Source organism: Gossypium hirsutum, chromosome A12 (assembly GCF_007990345.1).
Source record: "Gossypium hirsutum isolate 1008001.06 chromosome A12, Gossypium_hirsutum_v2.1, whole genome shotgun sequence".
Taxonomy (NCBI): domain Eukaryota; kingdom Viridiplantae; phylum Streptophyta; class Magnoliopsida; order Malvales; family Malvaceae; genus Gossypium; species Gossypium hirsutum.
Window position 1 is genome coordinate 83,935,830 of NC_053435.1, and position 25,661 is coordinate 83,961,490.

The 25,661-nt window shown below is 29.4% G+C and overlaps 2 protein-coding genes across 2 annotated transcripts; one reads left to right on the plus strand and one right to left on the minus strand.

Moving 5' to 3' along the window:
- Nucleotides 1-1,093: 1,093 nt before the first annotated feature.
- LOC107922767 (uncharacterized) lies at nucleotides 1,094-4,572 on the minus strand. Its single transcript, XM_016852929.2, has 3 exons — nucleotides 4,075-4,572; nucleotides 2,317-3,799; nucleotides 1,094-2,205 (listed from the first exon to the last, which is right to left on the minus strand). Exons 1-3 carry the CDS (start codon nucleotides 4,376-4,378, stop codon nucleotides 2,019-2,021), a joined length of 1,974 nt encoding a protein of 657 aa, XP_016708418.1. The 5' UTR covers nucleotides 4,379-4,572; the 3' UTR covers nucleotides 1,094-2,018.
- Nucleotides 4,573-5,594: 1,022 nt separating this feature from the next.
- Nucleotides 5,595-9,211, plus strand: LOC107922758 (pto-interacting protein 1). Its single transcript, XM_016852917.2, has 8 exons — nucleotides 5,595-5,777; nucleotides 6,831-6,946; nucleotides 7,325-7,575; nucleotides 7,667-7,793; nucleotides 8,002-8,275; nucleotides 8,431-8,563; nucleotides 8,658-8,744; nucleotides 8,866-9,211. The coding sequence occupies exons 2-8, from the start codon at nucleotides 6,862-6,864 to the stop codon at nucleotides 8,998-9,000; spliced, it is 1,092 nt and encodes a 363-aa protein (XP_016708406.1). The 5' UTR covers nucleotides 5,595-5,777; nucleotides 6,831-6,861; the 3' UTR covers nucleotides 9,001-9,211.
- The last annotated feature ends 16,450 nt before the right edge of the window (nucleotides 9,212-25,661 follow it).

Genomic DNA, 25,661 nt, shown 5'->3' on the forward strand with positions numbered 1-25,661 from the left:
TTGTACATTTTTCCTTTTTCGCTTTTTCTCAAATGTGAAAAAAAAAGTGCAAAGAATTCCAAAATGTAAGCCACAAATCATTCGCTTAAAAAATTTGTCAAAGTGTATGTAACTCGAAATATGTTATAAAAAAAAAATAATCAAAGTTACTTTATGGAAATAACAAAAATTATTAATTTCAAGATCTATTATAGGACAAGCTTTATTAGCAAACTGACTCGCAAGCAATACCCTAAATATCACATTGGTCTTAATTTTTTTTTAATTAGTGGTCTTTAAACTATCAACTTGTCCCATTTTACCAAAAATAGTGTAGAACATGCTATGCAAATATGCCATATGTTACTTCTTATTGATTGATATTATTTTGGTAACTTATAATAGAATTCATTTTAAAGATAGCTTTTGCTAAAAAAAAAAAATCTTTAAAAACACCAATATGAGAATTGAAGATACTTACTACATTTTATTTTATTCCCTCCACTCAAAAAATGAGTAAATTAATCATTATACTGATCAAAAGGTAAACTAATCTTGTTAAAATTTTCATGCATTTTTACTGTTAAAATTGACCCCATACGCTAGAATGAGGTACCACTTGCACCACATATGTAACTATTTGATTATTCTATCAACATCACCAATTTTTAATAGTAAAATGAATGAATTTTTTAACAGAAAAAACTAATTTGCTCTTTCATTCAACGTACAAAAACTAATTTGCCTAGTTTTTTAGTAAAAGGGACAAAATACAATCTATACTTTTACGGAATTTGTACTATAGTTTAAGCATCAATTATACAAGGATCTTTTGTATAGTTTGACCTTTTTTACATTATGTTTAGAAGGCAACCTATGATAATTTTTTATTTTCGAAGTCGAAAATAAAAGTGATAGAAAAATTCAGACTCCAAAGGCCCCTACTTAAAAAGAAAGTGACGCAACATTCCAAGGACCTAAGAATCTAATTCAAGTAATGACAAAAAATCCCACAAAGGTAATTCCGATCATCGGAGGCAAAAACGAATTAGCTGGATTTGATCAAGAAATTACATGATCAAACATCAGTATCTCCCCAAATGCAAATAGTTACTAAAGCCAAGTTTAACTTCAATATAAACTATTTTCAAGTATGTACTTAAATGGCATTAAGAGGTACAGTCATTTCAATAGTAAACAACACAAGGTTCAATAACATTTACTTAATCGATAGTTAATGCCATGAAGTTCATTGCCCGCAAATGTTTAGAGTACTTACATTGTATTGCCAGGAATAAGGCTCCATGATCATACTTCCATGCTGAGTCTAGATTTCCAATCCTTGACCAATAATGTCAATCTTCACCTCTTTGCTTTTTATCATATCTATCGATATTACGCGCCATTATGCAGCAACTGACCAAGAATCTCTCCAACAAGATCTGGAAGCCTCGGTATATCTTCAAAGGATTTTCATAAGAGTATGATGGAATCAACTGCTGAAACAAAAAGACACTATACCAAGCAGTAAAATTCAAAGCATATTGTGCTGGAGAGAAGAAAGCCTTTTAGCATATAGCTAATTAAGTAATACCAGCAACAACCAAACGTATTAGGGATTGCTTGTAATTTACCAAACCCAAATAAGCACAGCTACAAAAAATCTTCAGGCTCAAGATTGCAGAGAACAAACTTGTTACTTAACCCTGCTGCTAATCCTGAAAATTACTAGTCTAATTCCAGACTTATCTTAAATCCTTTTCCCCTTCTGCAGCTCTGCAATTTTAGTCTCCCGGCCAATACTAAAAAGGAAAAATAAGGAAAAGAAAAACATAACATAACAAAAAGAAACCTATCCTTACTTTTGTAGTTATCCCAAAATCACTGTCTGCCCTTACTTTTCTTGATACTTGATTGTATTTCTTTCTTTCTTTTTTCCCAAAGCGACCCTTGTTTCTTACTCCCAATTCCCTAAACACACTTATGATCTTCCTCCACCATTGGATCACTTTTGAGTACCAAAACCACTCTTGACAAGGTCAAGCAGCAGTTTCAGTGCCTATTTCTGTTCTAGCCTCTGGAAGGGTTACTGTAATTGGCTGCCATCCTGACTGATGATGTATAATCCATTTCTTCATGGCAATTATCATATTCAAGATTTGGAGAACATCACCTAGTGCAAATTCTTCCAAGCATCCTTTTCTTAAAGCCAAAGCTGCTTCATATCTGCAATGTAAATAACAAACTATAGCTAAGGGAATACCCCAGTAAAACCTAGCAACAACTAGGAAAGGGAAACAGGTGAAAGACACTGACGAGTAGATCAAGCATCATTACCTGCATTGAGAAGCCGTCATTGCTGACCGTCCGGCAGGGGAAGACAAGAACTTTTGTATTCCATCCCACGTTGTCTTTGGGTATTGATTAGGATTCCCCCCAATAGGATTGACACACTTCCACAGTTTCTCATTTCTACCAACATACAACTGCACTGCTCCTAAACTTTGCTTCAATACCATATGCTGCTCAATGGCACCATCCAAAGCCTTCCTTACATTAGTATTGCGGTGTTTTGGATCTCCAAAACGAATGCAATCAGTAATGTTGGCTTCAGTAGGCATAATTTTTTCATTTTTGAGTGTGTTTAATGCAAGTAAGATAACACCAATAAGACCTTGCACATATTCAGAAGGTGGTGAGCGTCCTTCAGCCCCCCAAACGCCATTGCTAGAACTAGAAATTGCTGAGGATGATGGGAGCGGAAATTCAGGACCTCGTGGATACCTGTTACTGTAAGTATCATGCTGACTTGCTTGACCAGTGTGGAAATGGCTTCTTTGTGGTGCATTTAGGCCAGTTTGATTAGGCATTGACTCGGCAGAGCTTGTTTTAAACTTTTCTCCAATTCGATGAGGAAAATTATTAGGATTTTGAGGATAAGTGGAGTGTTCAGAGATATTTAACTTGCCAACATCAGGCATATTTGAGAATAGGGCTGGAAATCTAGGCCCCTCCACTCTAGGAGGTATTGGGCGGAAACCATGATTTTGTGAATTCGGGGGTAGCAATTTATCTTGTGCAAAAGCTGGTCGCAGAGGAAGATTAATTGGCCTCATTGAAGGAGGAGGAGGATTCTGAGGGACACCCATGAAATTACTATTGTTACTCCCTGAAGGGTCGGGATTGCTAGGAAAAAGGTTTGGAGTAAACTGGCTTGCAGAAACAGCTGGCTCATTGCCACCAAAAAACTCATGTGGTGCTTTCTTAAATGTCTTTGTCTGTGCATACTCTGGCTGGTAAGAATAACCATTGTTCATATTTTCTTGAATGGCAGTTGTTGGCGCACTAGAGGCCCTTGAGATGCTTGGCTGATTTGTGGTTTTCCTTATATATTTCCCTTTGAATTTGTTATCACCATTCCTTCCAGCATTAGATACATTTTGCCCCAAGGTAACATTTTCAGAACTAGAAATCAACGGTTGACTATACTGAACCATTTCAGGAATTGGATTATATGACATTTCAGAGTTAAAACTATTCTGACCATTAGCGAGTTTAGTTGACTCACCACTCGAAAGAGGCGGACCACCAGCCGAAAGACTCATCCAAAGCCATACACTCTTGGCCGCAGCAACGAGGGGTGCGGATGCCTTCATAGGCTGCGCCAAAAGAATATTATATCTCCTCATTCGTAACTGATGAAGCGCATTAGAAAAATCTCTATCACCAGAAATCAACAGATAATTTGCAGGAGCAGGATTATCTACCGCCCAAAACAACATATCAACTAGAATCTTTTTATCACTCGCATCTTTCACACCTGTTCAAGTATAAACCTCAACTAGTCAACAACCTTTTTACCAAAACATATTAGCCCTTAGTTTCAAGATCAAGATAACAAGTTAAAAGCCTAGATCAGAGTATCAGCATAGTAAACCAGTTTTCAATATTGTTAGAAAGAAACCTAAATTTTTATAAGATTACAGTAAAGCCTCTCAATCATTGCACAATTCAGTCAATAAGAAACAACGATTCAATCTTGATTTACTATTATGATTAAGATACACAAGAAGTTAGAAATTTTGATTAGGTTACCGGCGGGAACATGATTAAGTGCGATGCCAGTGCTCGAAAGCGCCTGCTGCACAGAAGAAGGGATCCGATTAGTGTCGCCGTAGGCGGAGATGGAAACGGGCCCACAGTAGTTCATCTTAGCCAGCGCTGAACTAATGTTCTGCGCGATCGCGTGAGGGTCACAGTTTTTAGGGACGTGGCAGTTCTCTATGTCCCACCATACCGACGTCTTCGCCGAAACGTACTGAGGTTCCGCCGCACCTCCACCGTATGACGCGGCAGCCATGGCGGCGGCGGTAATTGCTCCGGTTACATCTCCTCCCATGTGTGGCGCACGATAGAAAGAAAAAAAAAAGCAGTCAGGCTCAGGATAGCATCTAAGAAGATTTGGCTTTGATTCTTTTTCTTTGTTTCGCTCTGCACTACTGCTTTTAAGTTGTTATTTTTAATTTAATTTTTTCTCCTTTTGTTAATCTTTTTCTCTTTTTTATTTTTGGGAAAGCTTCTTTTGTTTATATCTTTTGAGTGCAGTTTAGGCCATAGGGTACCACTTTGTACTAAAAATAAAAGTTCTAAGGATTTACTTTCATAACCCTATGTTTTAAGCCAAATTATTGTGGAACTTAGGAGAGATTCGGAATATAGGTACACTCTAGTCAACACGACATTCAAGTTGCTCGAATTTATTGAAAGTTGGAATTTAAATCACCGAAACATAGGGCGAAAATCACTATTTTCCATTTTGTTTTCTTTTTAACTAATACAAGGGTCAATTTTGCTATACATCCCCCAATTATGATCAATGTTTTAAAACGGTCTAAATTTCATCAAGTTCTACTCTTAAAAATATATTACCATATGCAGTGGCGAAGTCAGAAAATTTTTTTGGGAGGCCAGAATTAAATTATATATTTTTACAATAGTAAAAATGTAATTTCACTATTTTAATAGATTATATCATTATAATTTTTAAAGGATTAAATTATTTTTTTATTATTTTTAGGAGAAATGCGTAATTTTACCTTTATTAATTTAAAATTTTATAAATTATAAAAAGTCTAAATAGAAAATTTTCTATTTTAAGAGGGGTTGGGGCTTGCCTGCCCCTTTGGCTCCACTACTAACCATATGAGTAAGGTCTTTTCATCAACTAAATTCTTTCAATTTTGATGTTAAATATCGATTCAAATTTAATGTAGATTATAAATATCAAATTTTAAAAATGTACATACGAATTACATGGATAATTTAGATCTAAGTATTAAAAATAGACTGTGTCGTTAAATTTTACAAGAACTATTTTTCTTTACTAAGTTGGATCTAAGTTTGTCATGCAATAGGTTCAAAATCATCTTAAATTTTATTTGCATGTTTTAAATATAGTCCAAGTCAAATTCAAGTTAGTATTTAACGTTTAAATTAATAATTTCAGGACTCAATTAAATATTTTGGAGTTTAGAGACCAATTTGAATTTTGGATTATAGTTTGAGATATTTGGTGGAATTTACCCATAAAATATAACGTTCATTAAAAAAATAATGTAATAATGCATTCTAACAACCCTGTCAATAAAGTCATTAAGACTCCTGTTTTCCTTTTATCCTACGCACCACTCGATTCTCTTAACGTGCGCACCTTTCGCCGGCGTCATCGTTTCGGATCTCCTGCTCAAGTAATACCGACAGTCGGCCACCAAGTTTTAGGAGACATAACATTTTATACTGTATGATTTTTTTAACTCATTTTTTTTTATTTTCTTTATCTGTTCTTTGATTCCGATAGTAGGTATTGATTAACATGCATGCGGATTAATGTAACTAGTTGAAGTTGAGGATTCGTGAAATCGTTAGATTTTGGAAAATTATGATCAAGTTTTGTTGAATTTTGAGTTTGACTGTGCCTTTTATGCGTTGAAATATTCTTGCCGAGAAGTTGACCTTATGATTCATTTTGAGGAGCGGTTGAACTTTTATTGATAAGAAGATTTGACTTGGAGTATTGTGTTTGGTTGTACTCGAAAGAGTTTGTTGAACAGAGTTTGTGATCGTAGCTCTGTTTTAAACTTCTTGGAAATGAAGAACTGTGCTGGAAACTTTTAGGTGTAAAAAATGTGTGAGCTGTAGATTTACGCCATTTTAGAATTAGCAGTTATCGCGGCTTAAAAACTGGACCAAACTTTATTTCCAATATGTTTCCATTTGTATGCCACTTGTGAGCATGAATAATCTATGATTTCTTCGGATTTTCATATGCCTGGCTGCATTTGGAGGATCCAATGAAGGGTTTAACTCTTGAATTTGTATTGTGAAATTGATGTCAAATTCATCCTGGAAGGTGGTCGTATGCCTCGACCAACAGATTGAATGGAAATGCTAATTATGAAAAAGAACTGAGAGTCTGCTCTGTTTAGGATTAAGGACAAATTAGATTGCAAAATGTGTTATATGTTTTAGAAGACTAGAGAAAGTCCAGACATAGACAAATGGTAAGAGTTGAGACAAGATGAAAAGATTTGCAATGCTTTAATATATGAACCACAAACCAACATATAGTGGAGAAACCGAATGCTTTTCGCACCTGACTTTTGTCATTGTTACGTTCATCTATCTAACCAAATCTATGTGCTCTGCCTATAGGCATTTTGCTGCATTGGTTTGTGACTTCTTTGCCTGCAGTGCTTGTAAAACTTGGTGGTGGTTAAGCTATTCTATTTCTTTGATTTAACATTTGCACTTACTCATATATGTTTCCTTGAATTTTTATGTTTGGATTTTAGAAATTAGCGACAATTCTCAAGGGATTGAACCATGAGTTGTTTTGGCTGTTGTGAAGAGGACAATATCCGCAAAACCACTGATAATGGAGGCCAACACATGGTTAAAATTTCAGCAGGTAATCGGTAATCCAATGGTTGAAATTCACATCAAAGTTAATAACGTTGCATCTTCATGAACTTCATTTGATATTTCTGCATTATCAATATAGTGAACTAGTTGAATGAAAGATGATAGGTGTGATGGCATAAAATCCTTTGGTTCCCATAATCAGTCAAAATTTAACCTGCATCTCTTTACTTGTTTTATTTATATGTTTTCAAATTTTTATTAGCAGGAAATTCATTTGCTATTCTTTTTTCCCACCAAATTTTTTTTACTACTTGTAGCTGTTACATGTTATTCCAACATTTTCTTTTGCATGCTAGGATTGCTATGGTTTCTGTTTGCTTTAGTGAATCCATTGGTGTAATATGGGTTGAATTTGACGAATCAGGAAGCGATGGAGTTTACTATTCATCTGAAACTGCAGCAAAGAGTGCTCAAACTTTGAAGGTTCAGCCTATTGAAGTCCCTGATATTCCCGTAGATGAATTGAAAGAAGTCACAGATAATTTTGGTGCAAATTCTTTGATTGGAGAAGGCTCATATGGTAGAGTCTACTATGGCGCTCTTAAAAGTAGGCAGGCTGCAGCAATCAAAAAGTTAGATGCCAGCAAGCAACCTGATGATGAGTTTTTAGCCCAGGTTCGATTAATGGCTATTCATTGCATTCACCGCATCTTGATGATAGTAATTTTGAGTTTAAGATTTATATCAACTGATTCGCGATTTTCAGGTTTCCCTGGCATCTAGGTTGCAGCATGAAAACTTTGTTCAATTGCTTGGTTACTGTGTTGATGGGAGCTCCCGTATTCTTGCTTATGAATTTGCATCTAATGGATCGTTGCATGATATTCTCCACGGTATGTATGATAACACTTATTCATTGTTCCAGTTACACGAAGTTGAAAACTGTTGAGGAGTGTAATGATGCTCGAATCAGGATATCTTTGTGATGCTATTATAAAATTTAAGTTAAAGTTTCTTCCTCTATTGAGAACGGAATCTCCGGTTTGTAATATTTACATGTCTTACTGTTACTATCGCATTATTTTTATTCCTTCAATTCAGGGAGAAAAGGTGTTAAGGGATCTCAGCCAGGTCCTGTTTTGACATGGGCACAAAGAGTAAAAATTGCTGTAGGAGCTGCAAAAGGGCTTGAGTACTTACATGAGAAGGCTGATCCTCACATCATTCATCGTGACATTAAGTCCAGCAATGTGCTAATATTTGATGACAATGTTGCTAAGATTGCAGACTTTGATTTATCTAATCAGGCTCCTGATATGGCAGCTCGTCTTCATTCCACTCGTGTACTTGGAACCTTCGGTTATCATGCTCCTGAGTATGTAATTCGGAGTTCTTTTCACTCTTCATGATATTTTATAAAACAATAATGAATTGCTTGTTGGAACCTCAAATTTTGTAAAGTTTAATATCGTAAAGTCATCATTCTAAATAGCCCTGAATATTGACTATTCTCGTTCGTTCGGTTGACAGATATGCAATGACTGGGCAATTAAATGTCAAGAGTGATGTATACAGCTTTGGTGTTGTTCTGCTGGAGCTTCTGACTGGGAGAAAACCTGTTGATCATACTTTACCCCGCGGTCAGCAAAGTCTCGTGACATGGGTATTTTTCTGCTACATAGTTTGTTATAATTCAGCCTGTATTCCATTCTTAAATTTTTCAGACATGCTGATTAATAAGTTTTGAATTATATTAGGCTACACCAAAACTTAGTGAAGACAAGGTAAGGCAATGCATTGATCAAAGACTAGGAGGCGATTATCCTCCCAAGGCCATTGCAAAGGTATTAATATGCTTGATCACTTGCACTAACGTCTGTTTTGCCAGCAATGTTCTAATTTGTGCCAGCGAGTTGAACAGAAAAATCTATGCCTAAAGCATTTCTTTCATTGTTTCGATTGCAGATGGCTGCTGTTGCTGCATTGTGTGTGCAATACGAAGCTGATTTTCGGCCAAATATGAGCATCGTTGTTAAGGCTCTTCAACCATTGTTAAATGCACGGCCTGGAGCAGCTGCTGAAACACCATCAAACACATAATGTGTGAGGCTGTTTCTTTCTTTTCCTTAATATATATATATATTAATGTCTTCTTACTTATATCCTCATTTTATTATTATTTTTGTTTGGGGGTTGATTTTTAATTTTTATCATGGACAATTAAACACAAATCTTTTCATCCAATCTTGATGATATTACAGGTGGTTTATATGTCAGAATTATTTAAGAGCAATTTATAAATATTCTTATATATTTGATTATATCTAATTTCATCAATCAAACAGAAAATTAATTAAATAAATCCATTTTCGTTAAAAGAAAAAACATTTTAGTTTTATTTTGTTTGGTTATCTTATAAAAGAAATAGTATTTGTTTTTTGAATTGGTATACTGGTAGTGAATCTTTTAACTGCACCAATAGAGTTAAAAAACCTATTACATGTTTTGTTTTTTATATTTAATTTTTTTTTATTACACTCTAAAGGGTGGTGTGTCTGAAATTCTACTAGCGGTTAAAAATAAATTTAAAATTTTTGTTGCATGTCTCATTTTTTATATTTAGTTTTTGTATATTTTTACACGATGTGTGTTTGGCATATAGAATATAAAATTCCACTGCACCATATAATTTTGCCTGATTCTAAGCCTACTTTATCATCATAAAACGGAAAAACAAAATTATTAAAGGAGTTAATTGCACCAAAGATCCCCTAAATTGGTTTTTAAACTTTAAAATATTCTAAGTCTTGAAATATTCAAATATTATTAATTTAACTGTTAAAAATTTTATATGACATAATTTTAAATGAAAATTTTAAAGAAAAATAAGTATTATAAAAATAGATGTTATAAAAATATTGGTTTTGAGGTTTTTGAAGTTTTTATAGAAATTATCATTCTCTTTCTTTTTCGGTTTTATTTTATTGTTAGTTTCTAATCTTAAAAGTTATGATACAATAGTTTGTTTTGTCTTTTTTAAAATTTCGTTTTAAATTATATCATATAATATTTTGTGTTATTTAATAGTTTAATTAATTATTTTAATAAAAAAAACTTGATTGATATAACATTGATAATTTAGGATGTAATTAGAATATTCTAAAATTTGGGAATCAATTTAAAATGATGATCATAATTTGGCGATGTTTGATGCAATACTCGATTGAGCATTTCTTTGTCCCAGAAAAGACTTAATGGGCTTCTTATGCAAAATCCAAACGAACTGCAAAACGCACAACAAGGCATCGCGCCGGACCGACAACACCTCATCCTCACCAATAAGTAGCTCGAAAATGGCCGCACCTTGGCTGACTACAACATCTAACAAAAATCAACCCTTCACCTCATCCTCTGGTAGAGGACGAGTCGAGGAAGAAGAAGGTCAAACTGAAGGTGGACAAGTATGCTGAATGTGGGGACAGGATTTTCATGACATAAAGATGAGAGTTAAACAAAATGGGAAGGCGTCGCGGAATGAGGTTGGCCAAATGGTAAGACAGTTATCCGTAAGTATCTTATATGTCGGAAGCACAAATATTTACATATCTCTGAAAAGTGATCATATACCACGGATGATCTGCCTTTTCATGCACCTGATAAAATGTTCTAATTCTATTAAATTCACTACTTCTTTAAACAATCTTAAACATATGGTTGTCTATAAAATAAAAAAATAAATTCTCAAACGTAACAATATCAAAAATATTGAAGGATCCGTTGATTTTGAAAGGAAAACACCAACCATTACAGTATTTGGATTATTTTGGAATGAAATTAAATTAGCAAAAATCTTTAACCCTACCCATTTATAGGGGTAAGTCTACATCAGCCACTCTTTAATGGATTTAACTGGAAACATTGTGAGCTTTAATGAAATTAAATTAGCAAAAATCTTTAATGGATTTAACTGGAAACATTGTGAGCTTAGGCCAAGTCTACATCAGCCACTCTCAATTATTAATGTCATACCGATTATACCCTTGGCTTTTTTTTCACGTGAATCAAACGTCCACTAAACTTCTCTCTCCTTATATTAGTTGCCAAATTCCATGTGATAGCCACCTTCCCATACCATATATGCGTTAAAGAATAAATTATCAATGTATAAAATAAGTTGATTAAATTTTAATTTGATTGGTATGGGTCCTATTGTTAATGCAAGAGGACGTAGGCTCAACTGCGTTGAAGTGCATTATCCTCTTATTTATGAATGGTTGGGGAGAGACTATGGATAATTTTAAATATTATGTCAAAAATAACAGATATGATCAAAACTTATTTAAAAAAATAACCATGTAATTTATCTATTTATATCATATTTTATATATATTATTGGTGTAATTAATTTTAAATTATAATGAATTATGTTTTTGGATGAAATTAAATTCAAGTTGTAATCAATTCACTATATTAATTTTTAATTCTACCACAACTACTTAAATTATTTTAACACTAATTTACATATAAATAATCAAGTTTTGATAGTGTAAAGATAAAAATAATTTTTTTAGGCTAAAGTTAAAAAACCTTTTTTTATCCTCCCTTTATGCATATTTTAGATAAAAAAATGTTTAAATTGAATTAGTACTTCTTTTAGGGGAAAAAATCCTATTTAGTGGGGTGTTTTGCTCTTATTATAATTTTAATATATTTATAATTTATAAAAGTGTAATTATTTGATATACGGTTAGTACTGTATTTTTTTATTGAACTCTATAATACATTTTTATAAGAAAAACCTTAAAAAATTTCTTTTTTTTTCCAAGCCGTTTTTGCGTCTTACCTTTTGTTTTGCTTAGTGGCGGTGTCAACCTCCGAGCTGGCTATCGCCTGCCTTTTTCCTCTCAACCCTTTCTTTCTTTCTTCTTCTCATTCACTATACACGTCTTCTCTCTTTTCAATTTGCAGATCTATTTTGTAGGCATTTTTATTATCTTCACAAGTTGTGATGGACAGATGACGGTGAGTGGTTCTTCGTCAAGTTCTTAATCTGTTTTTGGTCTGAGAGTATTTCAGAATAATAAATGATTTCACGTGTCGATTTGGACCTATGTTGTCTTAAGTTTTATATTTTTTTTCTATTGTTTATAAGTCTTCCGTTTTAGAAGTTTTTGTCTCCTCTTATAGCACGTTTTTAAGTCTTCCTTATGCATGTAATTTTAATTTTACAAGTGATTTTAGGGATGATTTTATTGTTGTTCTATCTAGATTGGTGAATGCTCAATTCTTTTGTTGATTTTTACTCGCCGCTTTGGAACATCCGGAGCTGATTTCATTATAGTACTTTTAATCACTCTAGATATGTCGTGCTTGAGTTGTGACAAAGTCAATTGTCAATGTGTCATAATGTTTTATTGATATTGAGGCTAAAGCCTTTATTGTGTTAATCGGGCTTGTCCTTCACCATCTACGACGAGTGTTTGGTATTTTTTTTCTCTCCGAATTGTATGATTCCATTTATTGAATGAATTAATGAATTTACCTTTTTAAAAAAACTTTATAATACATTTTTCAAATCCTTAACTCGCCTGTGAAGTCTAAAAAACTTCACTCACAGTATATCAAATAACTTTCTTTTATAAAATTAGGGTAAATTGCACCCAATGTCACTAAACTATTAATAAGTTTACATTTTGGTTACTCAACTTCAAAAGGTTACAAAATGGTCATTGAACTATTCGAAAAAATTTATTTAAGTTATTGAACTGTTAAAATCGTTGTGGTGGGCCTTATTTGTTCACACCACTTGGACCGTTCGAAATTCCTCCTTCTCTTTATCCTTCTATTCCATAATTCAATTTTCTTCATGAAATGACTTTAAACTTCACGAATCTGAGAATCAATATCCAAATAGTTTTTTTCTTTGATCTCCCTTCAAATTGATTTGGATCTAAGCTATGTGTTCTTCTATTTATCGATGAGTATTGATCTACTATACCAATAGTCAAATTATCACTTAAAACTCATAACTAAACTTCAAAAAAAAAACTAACAATCTAAAGACTTAATTAAAAACCCTCAAATAATTTAATAACTTAAATGGAAACTTTCTAATAATTTAATGACCAAAATGTAAACTTACTTAACATTACCCATAAAATTAAGTATTAAAAGAGTTAATTGCAGCTGAAGAACTCAAAAGATACACAGGCAAAGAGAGATCAGACCAGCCATTGTGGCCGGCGACAAACAATATTCGGATTGAATTATAAGAAAAAAATGATTGAAATTATACATGAGCATGATCTAAGACAACATGAATATACATAGATTTGTCTGTTTGATCATATGATTGTCTTGAATACGGTTTGTCAAGTTGGAGGGTATCATTACATAAAATCATACCACTTTCTGTTTCTTTCAGAATCAACAGTTTTCAGTTTTGTATGCCAGTTTTAGGCGGTGCTAATACAACCAAAAAACTATGCTTCTTTTTTTTATTTCTTTTTTTATTTTAATTCATTATGTAATAATTATAAGATATTTTAGATACAAAACAAAGTTTCATTGTTTCTTGCCCTTTTTTTTTAAGTAATAATTTTATTCCTTTTGTTTGGAGATCTTTCGTTGCGAGGTAGAAGATGAGCGTTTAATTAGTATATAATAGAATAACCTATTTATTTAATGATAATAATAATTTATATATTTTGTCAATTTTATTTTTCTATTTTTTATTTTTAAATTAAGGGTGGTTTAATAAACTAAAAGTTTTTAAGTGCTAAATTTTATAAATGTTAAATTTATATTAGAAATTACTTGGTAAATTAGTAAATATAAGTATTGAATATAAGAGAAATTATTTTATGGACTTTCCCACCACATCATTTACGACCCCTTTTCAATTATTTAATGACATTTCAATAATTTTTTTCCATGTCATTGATACATAATTTTGATAATTTTTTTACGAACGCTAAACCTGAAACCCTGAACCTCAAACTTCAAACTCTGAACCAATTTTTTTTTTACCTCGAACCTCAAAAAATTACCAAAATTATGCATCAATTATATGAAAAAAATTGTTGAAATATCATTAAATAATTAGAAAGAGACCATAAATGATGTGATAGGGAGTGTCCATAAAGTAATTTTTTTCTCAATAATTACGTTGTTCAATAAAAGTAAATATTAATTTTAAATGATTATTCATTTTTTTAAACTTTAAACTTACTAATATAATATTTTATATTTATTTTAGATAGTTTTGAATAAAAGATACATATGGTAATTTGATTAAAAAGATAATTTATTTTTATTTTTAATAAACTAAAATTAACTTAATATTTTCTACATTAAGTGATCAATAGCTAACTATTTACTTATCTTATTCAACATTTTTTTAAAATTTTATATTAAATAAAAAAATTAAAATAATTATCAAACGCATTTAAAATATTAAATGTTTAAATTTTTTATTTTCAATGGGTTATCAAACACACCATAAATTTGGTGATTAACATTTCAAAAAGAGTCAAATTGTTTTTTTAACCAAAATGTTGACTAAAACATTAATTTCTTTAATGATGTTGGTGTGATAAACTCACATAGCAGTCTATGTATATTTCATGCTAGCATGAAACTATGTATTATATGACATGATAACAAATAATTTAAAATATATAAAATATTCAAAAAGATATTCAAAATAATTAATAAAAAAACAAAAAATAAATAAAAAACCTATCATGAAGTACATGTGAAATGTTATGTGGGCTATCATTTAAAAATTTAATGTGTCATTTAGTATTTCCGTTAAAAGAAAAAATAATTTGACTCTTTTTAAATGATGATGGTCAAATTCATCTCTTTTTAAAAAGATTGAGAGCCAAATTTAGCTAAAAAAAATAATGGTTTAATTGGCAACAAAATCTAAACATTAAGGACTAAATTTGTTGTTATGTCAATTATTTTCTTTAAAATGAATTAATCATTATAAATATTCAAATTCATTAATTAATACTATTAATTAATCAAAATAAGTTCGGAGAAAACTTCATGCATTAAGGACTCAAACTTGAGTTCTTAAAATTCTTAGAGCCTCGACCTTGTTGTTAGGATTAACAATGGGTCAGATTATATATGCATTTTATGTTTAAAAATCTGAATTTATTTATACATATTATTCGATGATTACTATCCAAATCTAAATTCAAAATAAATATATTTATCCATCAAATAATAGAATTCGCAAAAAAAAACCTCAAAAGTTTCACATTTTTCGGATATCCAAATCTACAAAAATTTGAATTTGAGTTCTCTAAATTTTTTGTATATAATCCATCCTTTTTATAACAATCACCCTCTACAACACCATTTCGTTATAATAGAAAAGTTTGTCCTAAAACCAATTTTTTATATTTTATTTTTAATCTTTATACCATATTTCCATTTATAAAAATTTTAAATTTTCAAGATTAATTTAAATATCGAATTCTGTTATAGATGTCTCAAATTTAATTATAGATATAGAATAGTTACATCTCTGTAACATCCAAATTTATGACACATAAATGGGATTGTTATAGAAACTATTGACTGTATATAAAATCCAAACCCACATTCATTATCTGAAGATTCAAATAATAGATATCTAAAATATTTATCCACATTCGCTTCAAATCCATAATACATAATAATTTTAAAATCCAAATCCAAATATTATCGAAATTCATAATATTCAAATTCACAAATTAAATAAAACAAATTAGATATTTATAGAGATTTGTATTATTTTTAAAATCGAATTAGACAATTAAACGATTAAACCAACTTTTTTTTAACTTTTAATAATTTATTCAATTGCATCAGTTAAATAGTGAAATTAAAAATTAATACGATTATGAATACCCCATCCAAATTAAGATCCATACTCACTATTTTAAGACTTCATTAGGGAAATGATCAAATAGTTGAGGGTAAAGATTCGGTGATGGTGTCATCATGTGGGGGGGGGGGGAGGTTTGATTGAACTGTTTTTCGACATAACAACTTGGACAGGCTGGAGAAGAATTGGCAAAAGATTTGTTTCGATTCGTGGGCTCCTGTACCCCCATAACCATCTTAATCTTCAATTTTCTTTTTCTTTTTTAGGCACATGTTGTAAGGATTTTCGTATTTGGTCTGATGAGTAAGAGATATTTATTCGTAAAATTTATCTAGTGTGAACGGTAATTTTTTTTGAAAAATTTTCTTCTAACAATGTGTGTATGATGCGAATATACTTTTATCATGTGTGTAAATATTAACCCTCTAATTTTGTTTCATTTTTAGAAAATGTATAACGTCCAATAAGTACGTGTTGGTTTTTTTTTTAACTGAGACAATTTGTTAAATCCCACAAAAAATTAAGGACTAATCTGGAAAATGAGATATAGTTTAGAGACTAATTTACTAATAAAACCTATAAAAATAATCATAATCCAACTCAATGTGAAATTATGCATCAACATTTGGTGCCTTTATTAGGGGGTATTCACCCCGCCCATGTCATAGAATTAAATCGTGAAAATTGTTTGCAAGTGATGTGTGTGAAAATAATTTACTTCTACTAATAAAGTATAAGCTATATTTAAAAAAAAAAAACTGGATGTCAACTTAAACAGATCATTAAACAAATTTAGATGAAAGCCTTCGATTGTTTATATTGTTTTAGGGTTAATTATATTCAAGGTCATTAAAGTAATAATAAATTTATGTTTTGATCACTTAACTTAAAAAATTTACAAAATGTTTATTGAATTATTTAAATATTTTCATTTAAATCACTAAATTATTCAAAAGTTTTTCTTAAACTCCAGCTAGCAAGTAATTAATGTGCTTTCCAAGTAAACATAAACCTTTAAAAATTCTGAACTTTATAAATAATTTAGAAAATTTATGATTTTTTTTAGAATATTAAAAAACAATTTACTACAATCTTCTTTATTGCTTCATAAATAGCTTAATATGTGATTTGGTATTTGAATTTGACATTTTTTTAAAAGTGGTACATATGTTTTTTTTGTCTAATGTGATATTTGTATTTGATAAAAGTTATACATTTTGGTATCTAAATGTAACAATGTTAACTTTTAGTGTTTAATTTAAGCTTTAGAGTTGATTTGATGAAAGTTAATTACTGATATTATTAGGTTTGAATTTATCATAATTTTGTTAATAGAATAAATTTAGTGGTAATTGTGAATTTGCTTAAATTTACATTTAATCTTTCAAATACATTTCGAAGGGTGTGATTTAATTTGAATTTTAGGGATGATTTGATAAAATTTAATTGTTAATATTATTAGTTGTTTATGAATTTTCATCAAATCAACTCTAAAACATGATTTAAGCACTAAAAATTAACACTATTGCCTACCAAAATCTTTAACTTTTTTTAAATATAAGTACCACATTGGATCAAAAAAATAACACAAGTACTAAATTAGAAAAAAAAAATATCAAACTCGGATACCAAACTATGTATTAGGCCAACATATATGCATCAAAACTTTGAACTTATTTTCTGTTGTCATAATGGTAAATTTAGCCCTCAACATTTTTTTTATCAATTTGGCATTTTTTTAGCTAAATTTAATCGTTAACTTTTTAAAAAATAGTCAAATAACTTTTATTCAATAAAAATGCTGACTAAAATATCAATTCTTTTAACAATATTGGCTTCGCAGTTTATGTGGTAGTCAACGTGTATTTCATGCTGACATGACACTATTTGTCTTATATGACATATTAATAAATAATTTTAAAAAAATAAAATATTTATCATGAACTATATACGTATATTATTATGTAAACTGTCATGTTTAAAATTTTAATATTTTAATAGTATTTCTTTTAAAAAAAGCAATTCAATTCTTTTTAAAAAGTTATTGATAAAATTTATTTTTTTAATATTAAAGGTTAAGTTTAACTTAAAAAATAAATATCAAATTCACAAAATATAAATAATAAATTATTTTCAAAAACAAAACAAAACAAAATTAAATTAAATTATTTAAACAGTCCTGGCCCACTTACGCGGCAGATGTGTGAGAGATCTCAGATCCCGACAAAAATTTGTCGCCGGTCCGAAGACTCAGGCGGCCCACACTTTATTATTTGATCACCGGCGTACTCTTTTAGTTTTGACCTTTATGACATGTCAGCAAATACCGTTCTCGTTTTTCGGATAAAGTCAAAGTCAATGCAATTTCGCTTCCTGATTGGTCCTACAGTTTTATTCTGACTTACAATTATTGAATGCAGATGCCCTGAATCAAAACCCTTTTTTTTCTTAACCGACTTCTCTTTACTTATGGGGAGAAGATGCCCACCTAATAATTATTTCATTAAATAAAACATTTACTTTTGTTTTAAATTTTTGAAACACAAAAAATTTTTTTTTTATTTTTTGTTTAACACTCAGTAATTAAATTTTAACTCAATTGATATGGATATTGTTATCAATAAAGTAAGACGTATATTTAAGTGCAAAACGTATTATCCTCATATTTATGAATTAGAAAAGGACTATGAATAATTTTAAATATTATGTAAAAAAATAAACAGATATAAAAAAACACTCCTTATATCACTTTATGTAACTTTATGTTGAAACCAATTTATTTTAGCATTATTTGTTCAACCATTTTGAAAGAAAATAACATTTTAATAATTGTATGATGTTCATCTTTTAGCTCCCAAAATTTTTAAAAGTTCTCACTTACCATTTCAAAATTTTTGAAAGTTTTAATTTTACTCCTCCAAAATTTTGTATGTTTTCATTAAACCTTTAAAAGAATTCTTATCAAATCCCTCGAATATTTTAAAAAATTTAGTTAAATCCTCCTAAACTTAATACTAAGATATGCTATTGATTGTTTTGATAGACTGTTCGGAGTTAAAAGCTACCTTATTCTAGCTAGTTCTTATTGTTATTTGATTTCTGAACGATAAGTCTTGCTTAAATGATAATATATAAAATAAATTTTAGAGATGATGTTGTTAGGAGGAATAATCATGAATATTAAAATAATTAATCTTCACAAACAATAAAATGATGTCAAAGTCTACTAGGAGTCCTTATACTACCGTGTAAAGTTCATTTTAGTCCCTCTACTAAAAATTGCTCCACATTAGTCATTGCACTTTAAAAATGTTATCAAATCATGACATTGTTATGATTTGTTATCAAATTACTAATAATTTAGAGAAAATACATTATATCCAGTTGATTTACTGCAACCAAACACATAAAAAACTCATTCATCGCTCAAAAAATTTATGTATTTTTGATTTATTGTGTGGCTAAAACAAATCTATTTTTTATGAGTTGGGTTAGATCAAGAGTATAATATATTTTACTCAAATTACCAATAACTTAATAACAAATTGTAATAGTGTCGTGATTTACATAAGACTTTAATATACAAAAAATAATTTGAAGCAATTTTTAGTACAAAAACTAAACGAACTTTATATAGTAATATAGAAACTCCTAATACTGTAAAATAAAAATGGATAGTGCATTAGTCAAAGGGAAATTTAACGTAATACACACTTAAACTTTCTTCTTCTTTTTTTTAATTTGTAACCTAAAAGATTAAAAAATACATTGATTCAGAAATCGATATAGATCCATTGAATTAAAATTATTGTTATTCTTATTTTTATAAATTCTTTTATGATTTATTTAATCAAATCAAGTAAATTAGTCAAACCGATTAAATTAATTGAATCAACTGTCTGACCAATTTGATCATTAATTCAATTTTGAAAATCTTTCTACATGTATTGATGGGAGAAGGATTAAGGGTTGTGATTTCTCCATCATGGCGTGTGGGATAAAATCTTACTCTAAAGTCTGTCGCAGAGAAATGTTTCTATATTTTCTCAAGTTCTTGGTACAGGCCAAGATGCCCGAAGAATCTGAAAAACTTTAATTGAGGTGGGGAGAAGTCATTGATAATAATAATAAACTTTTCACAAATTTTCATTTACAATAAATCATTTTCAAAATTTTTAATCAAATATGTTATTTTCAATATTTTTATTTTCCTATGAAATGAAAATGACCTGTACTTTTAAAGGAAAATCATCCCATATACAACATTGTAAACCTGGCAAAATGGATTAGAGTGCAATGTATGTCCTATATAGTATAGTAAAAATAATATATATATATAGACCTACTAAAAATTCTATCACATATGTATGTAGAAACCTCATATTCAAAACACAATTATGCAATTAAAATTAACATATAATAAATAAAAACATATGGTTTGAAGAAAATGATAACTAACAACATATATGCAATACATACGAGCGAAAACTTTTGTGTAATAATATTAAAATGTAAAAAAGAAATTTAAAATGAAGCATTGGTTATACTGATAAAGTTGAAGTTTTGTACATGTTGATGGCATGGGTTAAAATCTCATCATTTTATTATTTTTATTTAAAATATAAAAAGATAAAAGTATCATTGTAAGAATATGACTTATTTCAAACATATAAGGATAGTTTAGTAATTTTTCTATATGAGTTAGTGTATGGTTAACTCATAACACCAATTCAATCAAAAGTTTAAATTATATAAGTATATATATAAACATTTGGGACACGTCATGTATTTAAGCCAAACACATCACTAGCTTAATGGTAAACTTCTGTGGATTTCAAGTTGATTGACATAAGGTCTAAGGTTCAATCTGTGTTTGTAAACCATTTCCCCATTAACAACATACTAACCCTTTAAAAAATTTAACGAGCAAACACATATTAACCCTTTAAAAAATTTTCTAAGCCCTGAGCAATTTTGAAAAAAAACTTAAATGACATAGGGAAGCTCCAATAATAAAATTATAAGGGAAAATATATGGAACACAACCAGTGGAGTTTTTAGACTCCATCAGTAGAGTCAGAGAGTTGATAAATATCTTATAAAAACATAATAAAATATTAAAAAATAAATATTTAAAGAAAAAGGACACGTGAAAAATTATTAAAATTATTTGTGTAATAAAAAAATGTACACTACTAATGTATTGAATACTAATCCAAATCATAATAGTATTTTTTTTAAGAATCGAATAATTTATTGGAAAACCTTTGTTATTTTAAACTAAAAGTTAAAAATATACTTTACACTATAATTTTAAATTAAAGCAATACTGTAATCTTAAAGAAACAATAATTTATAAATTTAGAAACACAATCATTTTATTAAGAAAATATTTTGAAGTCTTGAAATTCTCTCAAAAATTTCCAAATAATTTAAAGAAATTCTGAAGAAAGTCATACTAAATTTAAAATAAATTGCGCTTCGATCTTTTTCAACCGAAGAATGGAGATTTAAATTCATTTTGAAGAGCAAACCTCCTAGACACTTGAAGTAAATCACATACTTCCAATATCAAATCTAAAAGACTATTGAAATGAAATTCAACTTATTTGAAATTTCAACGGATTTATCTATAAATTTTAAGTAAATTTATAAATAAGATGTATTTGATTTGTTCTAGTTTTTTCAATAATTACCCAGCTTGAAATTTTATAGTCTCTTAGTAAATGATAAAATTAAAAATTAATGTATATCTATATATATACATACAACTAATTTTCTTATTCATGCGATGCACATATTGATTGTATTTATTAATAAAATATATTTTAAATTTAAAAAATTACCACTTAATTTTAAACATAAATTTTTATGTGTAAAGTTCTAGGTGATATTGAAAATTAACACTAAATTAAAGGTAAACTTATTGCTATATTTTAACTCTATATTAAAGTTTGTCACTTCGCTGATTTAAATATTCTAATCAATTTGAATTTAAAACAATTTAATAAATTTTTTATTTTATCTTAATATTTAACATCAATAAGTAAATAATATATTATCGAAATTAATAAAAATGGTTATTTTATAAAAAAATTAATATATTATTTTCAAGTATTTGTTTTATTAATTTAAAAACTCCAAGCTAATTTATTAATTTTTTATACTTTATAAATTAACTTATAATTAACTATTGAAATAAAATATTTAAAAGTAGTTTTATTATTAAAATTTGTTTATCAAAATTAATATTGATTGATAGAATTTAATTAAAAAAAAGAAAAGTTGGTGCCAAAATTTAATAAAATTTAAAGTTTAGTGGAAAATTTTAATAATATAAAAATTGAGTGTCAATTTTAATTATATTAAAAAAACAACAAATATCAATAAAAATAAAGTATAGTGGCAAATTTTAGTATTTATTCATAATATGATTGAATTTGCAATTTAACTTTTTTTTAAATTGTAAAAAAACTTAACTATATTTTAATTATAAATAGTATAATAATTTAAAATGATTTTAGTAAAAACATATATATTTAACATAATTACTCATCATTAAATTTAACTTATTTTAAATAGGTAATTGAAATTAATAAATTTTACATATGGTATTCATTAACATTATTAACCTTATTTATTAAATATAATAATTAATAATTATTGTCGATTGAGTCTAACTCATTTGGCATGAGCATTGTTGCTAGTGCAGGAGGATGTAGGTTCAAGTGTATTGAAGCGTATTATTCTCCTATTTAAGAGTTGGAGAGAGGTTATAAATAGTTCTACACATAATTAGATTGTTTAAAAAATCAAGAAAAAGCAAAAACAAAATACATAATTCTAAGTCCCTATATTTTTCAAATTTTGAAGCTTTAGTCTTGACACAGATGATAAACATTAATAAATTAACTTGATTTTTAGTGATTAATATGTGGAAATAACAAGTTGGCATGCCATTATAGATGTAGCGACCTAAAAATTTCGGCACGGGCGCTAGTCGAAGTAATTATTGAAAATTTGAAAACTGAACCTCGATTTTATTTGAAAAAGGAGTCGCCACCGATCTTTTTTTTTCTAGGTGTGATCGGACACCTAATAAATTCTCTTTTTAGAAGAAAATTTTATTTTTAAATTTTCTAAAAAAGAGGTAATTTTAGGTCTACGTAAGAATCCAGAGAAAATTCGAGTTCGGGAGTCGGTTACGCGCGAGGAAGGTATTAGCACCCTCGCGACGCCCAAAATTGGTATCTTGTTAAACGCGCGTTGTCTTCATTTTCAAAAATACGAGTTCAATTTAATATTAGTCGTGATCCGATTGAAACACGATAATTTTAAAGCACAACAACTTTTTCCTTTTTTTTAAACACGAATTTTTTAAAATACAAGAATTTTAGAAACACAAATTAAAAAAAAAAACACGAAAATTTTGAAACACGAGATTTCTTTGAAACACGAAAATTTATGAAACACGGTCAATTTCTTAAAACGTGAAAGTTTTTGGAAAACGGGAATTTTTTTTGAAACACGAAAAATTTTGAAACACTGGAATTTTGAAAACACGAGGATTTTTTTAAATACGAAAAATTTGAAAACAAGAAAATTTTTGAAATACGAAAATTTTAGAAACACGAAAATTTTTGAAACACAGAAGTTTTTAGAAAACATGAAAAATTTTGAAAATTGGAATTTTTTTTGAAAACACGAGAATTTTTGAAAAACATGAAAATTTTTGCAACACGGGAATTTTTGAAAACACGAAAAATTTTCCGATTTTTATTAAGCACGTATCGTATTTAACACTAATTGATGATATTCACTCAACATAGCAATGAAATAAACGAATTAGTGTCAAATCGATTTGTTACCTTATTTTTGAAAAACACGAGAAATTTTTTTGAAGACACAAAAATTTCGAAACCCGAGGATTTTTTTTGAAAATACAATTTTTTTGAATATTTTTTTATTTTTAAAAGGGCGTATCGAGTTTAACGCAAACCGGTGATATTCACCCAACATAGCGATGAAATCAACGATTTTATGTTAAATCGATTCGTTGCCTTATTTATTAAAATTATTTAGAATAAAATAAAATAAAAATTAAATTAAATTAAAAATATAAATATAAAAATGCATAAAATGCTAATAATATTAAAACGAAATAACATAAAAATACGAGCATTAAATTAAAAATAAAATAAACGAAATTACCGAAAAGCTACCAAAACACAAGCTTCGTCGAACGGGTTACACGAATTGAACCTCTTTTTTCTTTTTTCTTTTTTCCTTCTCTTTTTCTTTTCTTTTTTTTTCTCTGCTGGGCCAACCCGTTGGACCTGCTTCTGCTGGGCTGGTGCGTGCGGGCCTGGCCTGCTGGCGCTGGCCTGCTAGGCTGCGCTGGGCCTGGGCTTGGGCTGCTGCTGGTCTGCTAAGAAATGGCCTGCTCTTCTTTTTTTTTCTTGGGCTTGTTTCTTTTTTTTTGTTTTTGTTTTTGTTGTTTTTTTCTTGGGCTGCTGGGTCGGGTCGGGTCGTCAGTCGGGTCGACCGGTTCGGGTCGGGTCAACCTGATTTTAAAAAAAGGATTTTTCTTTCTTTTTTCTTTCTTCTTCCTCTTTTCTTCTTCCTTCTTCTTCCTTCTTCTTCTTCAAAGTCTAGCCTCCACCGTTGCTTGCTCCGCCGTCGACTGCTGCCGCCGATGCCACAGTGCCGCTGCCGACTCCTCCTTCTTCTCCTTCCTCTTTTTTTCTCTCTTCTTTTCTTTTTTTCGAAGCTTTTTCTCTCTTTTTGCAAGTTTTTTTGATTTTTTTTCGTGGGTGTGGGGGTTTGATTTTGGGGTTTTAAACCCATTTTATAGTTGATATTTGCTTCCTTTTTGCAGGTGGTAGGTGAAGAAGGAGCAGCCACCCATGTTTGTGGCCTGAAAATCTGGGAAGTGGGTGCCCCAAATCACGTAACCTGTCTGAAGGACCAAATCACAAATGCAGCAAAACTTCTGGGGCAAAATGTAATTTTTAGAAAATTTAGGATTAAAATTTAATGAAAGTTTAGGGGTCTAAGTGAAATTTAAAGAAAGTTTAAGGGTCAAAATGAAATTTAGGAAAAGTTTAGGGGTCAAAATGCAATTTTTATTTTTAAATTTTTTTTTGAAATTTTGAAAATTAAACACAAATTCTAGTCGGACAAAAATTTAGTGCTTACAATAGATATAATAATATGTCTGTCTCATTAGATTTTGGAAATAACAAAACTTAATGAATTTAACAGTTATCATTTGATGAGTCAGTTGAGTCTTAGCTCAATTAGTATGGGCATTGTTGCCAATGCAAGAGGACATGAGTTCGGGTGTGTTGAAGCACATTATCCTCCTATTTATTGTTGGGAGGGGCTATAGGTAGTTATAGGTATTGTGTTAAAAAGAAGAAAAAGATATGATCAGAATTATAATGATATTGTTAAAAAAAAACACTTATCATTTGATGAGGAAAAGAATTTTAAAATTTGAAAAGTATAAAAACTAAAAATAACTAAATAAAAGTATATTGATTAAATCCACAACTTGACATTGTAAAAAATGATAAAATCATAGAATCATAAATTCATACCAAATAAAATCACACATTAACCTAGTAAAAAATTACAATTTAATTTTAACCTCTTAAAAAGAATTTCTAGTTTCATCATTAACAGCTTGCTATTAACTTTTCATGACAAAAGACTGTAACGCTTTATGTCATACTTGATTGCCACGAATAAGTTATGAAAGTTACAAACTAGAGTTTCTTCTTGTACCTATGAAAAAAAAAACCCAAAATTAACTCGATTAGTAACAGTGAAAGTTACCAATAAATACCGCATATAATAATAAAATATATTACAT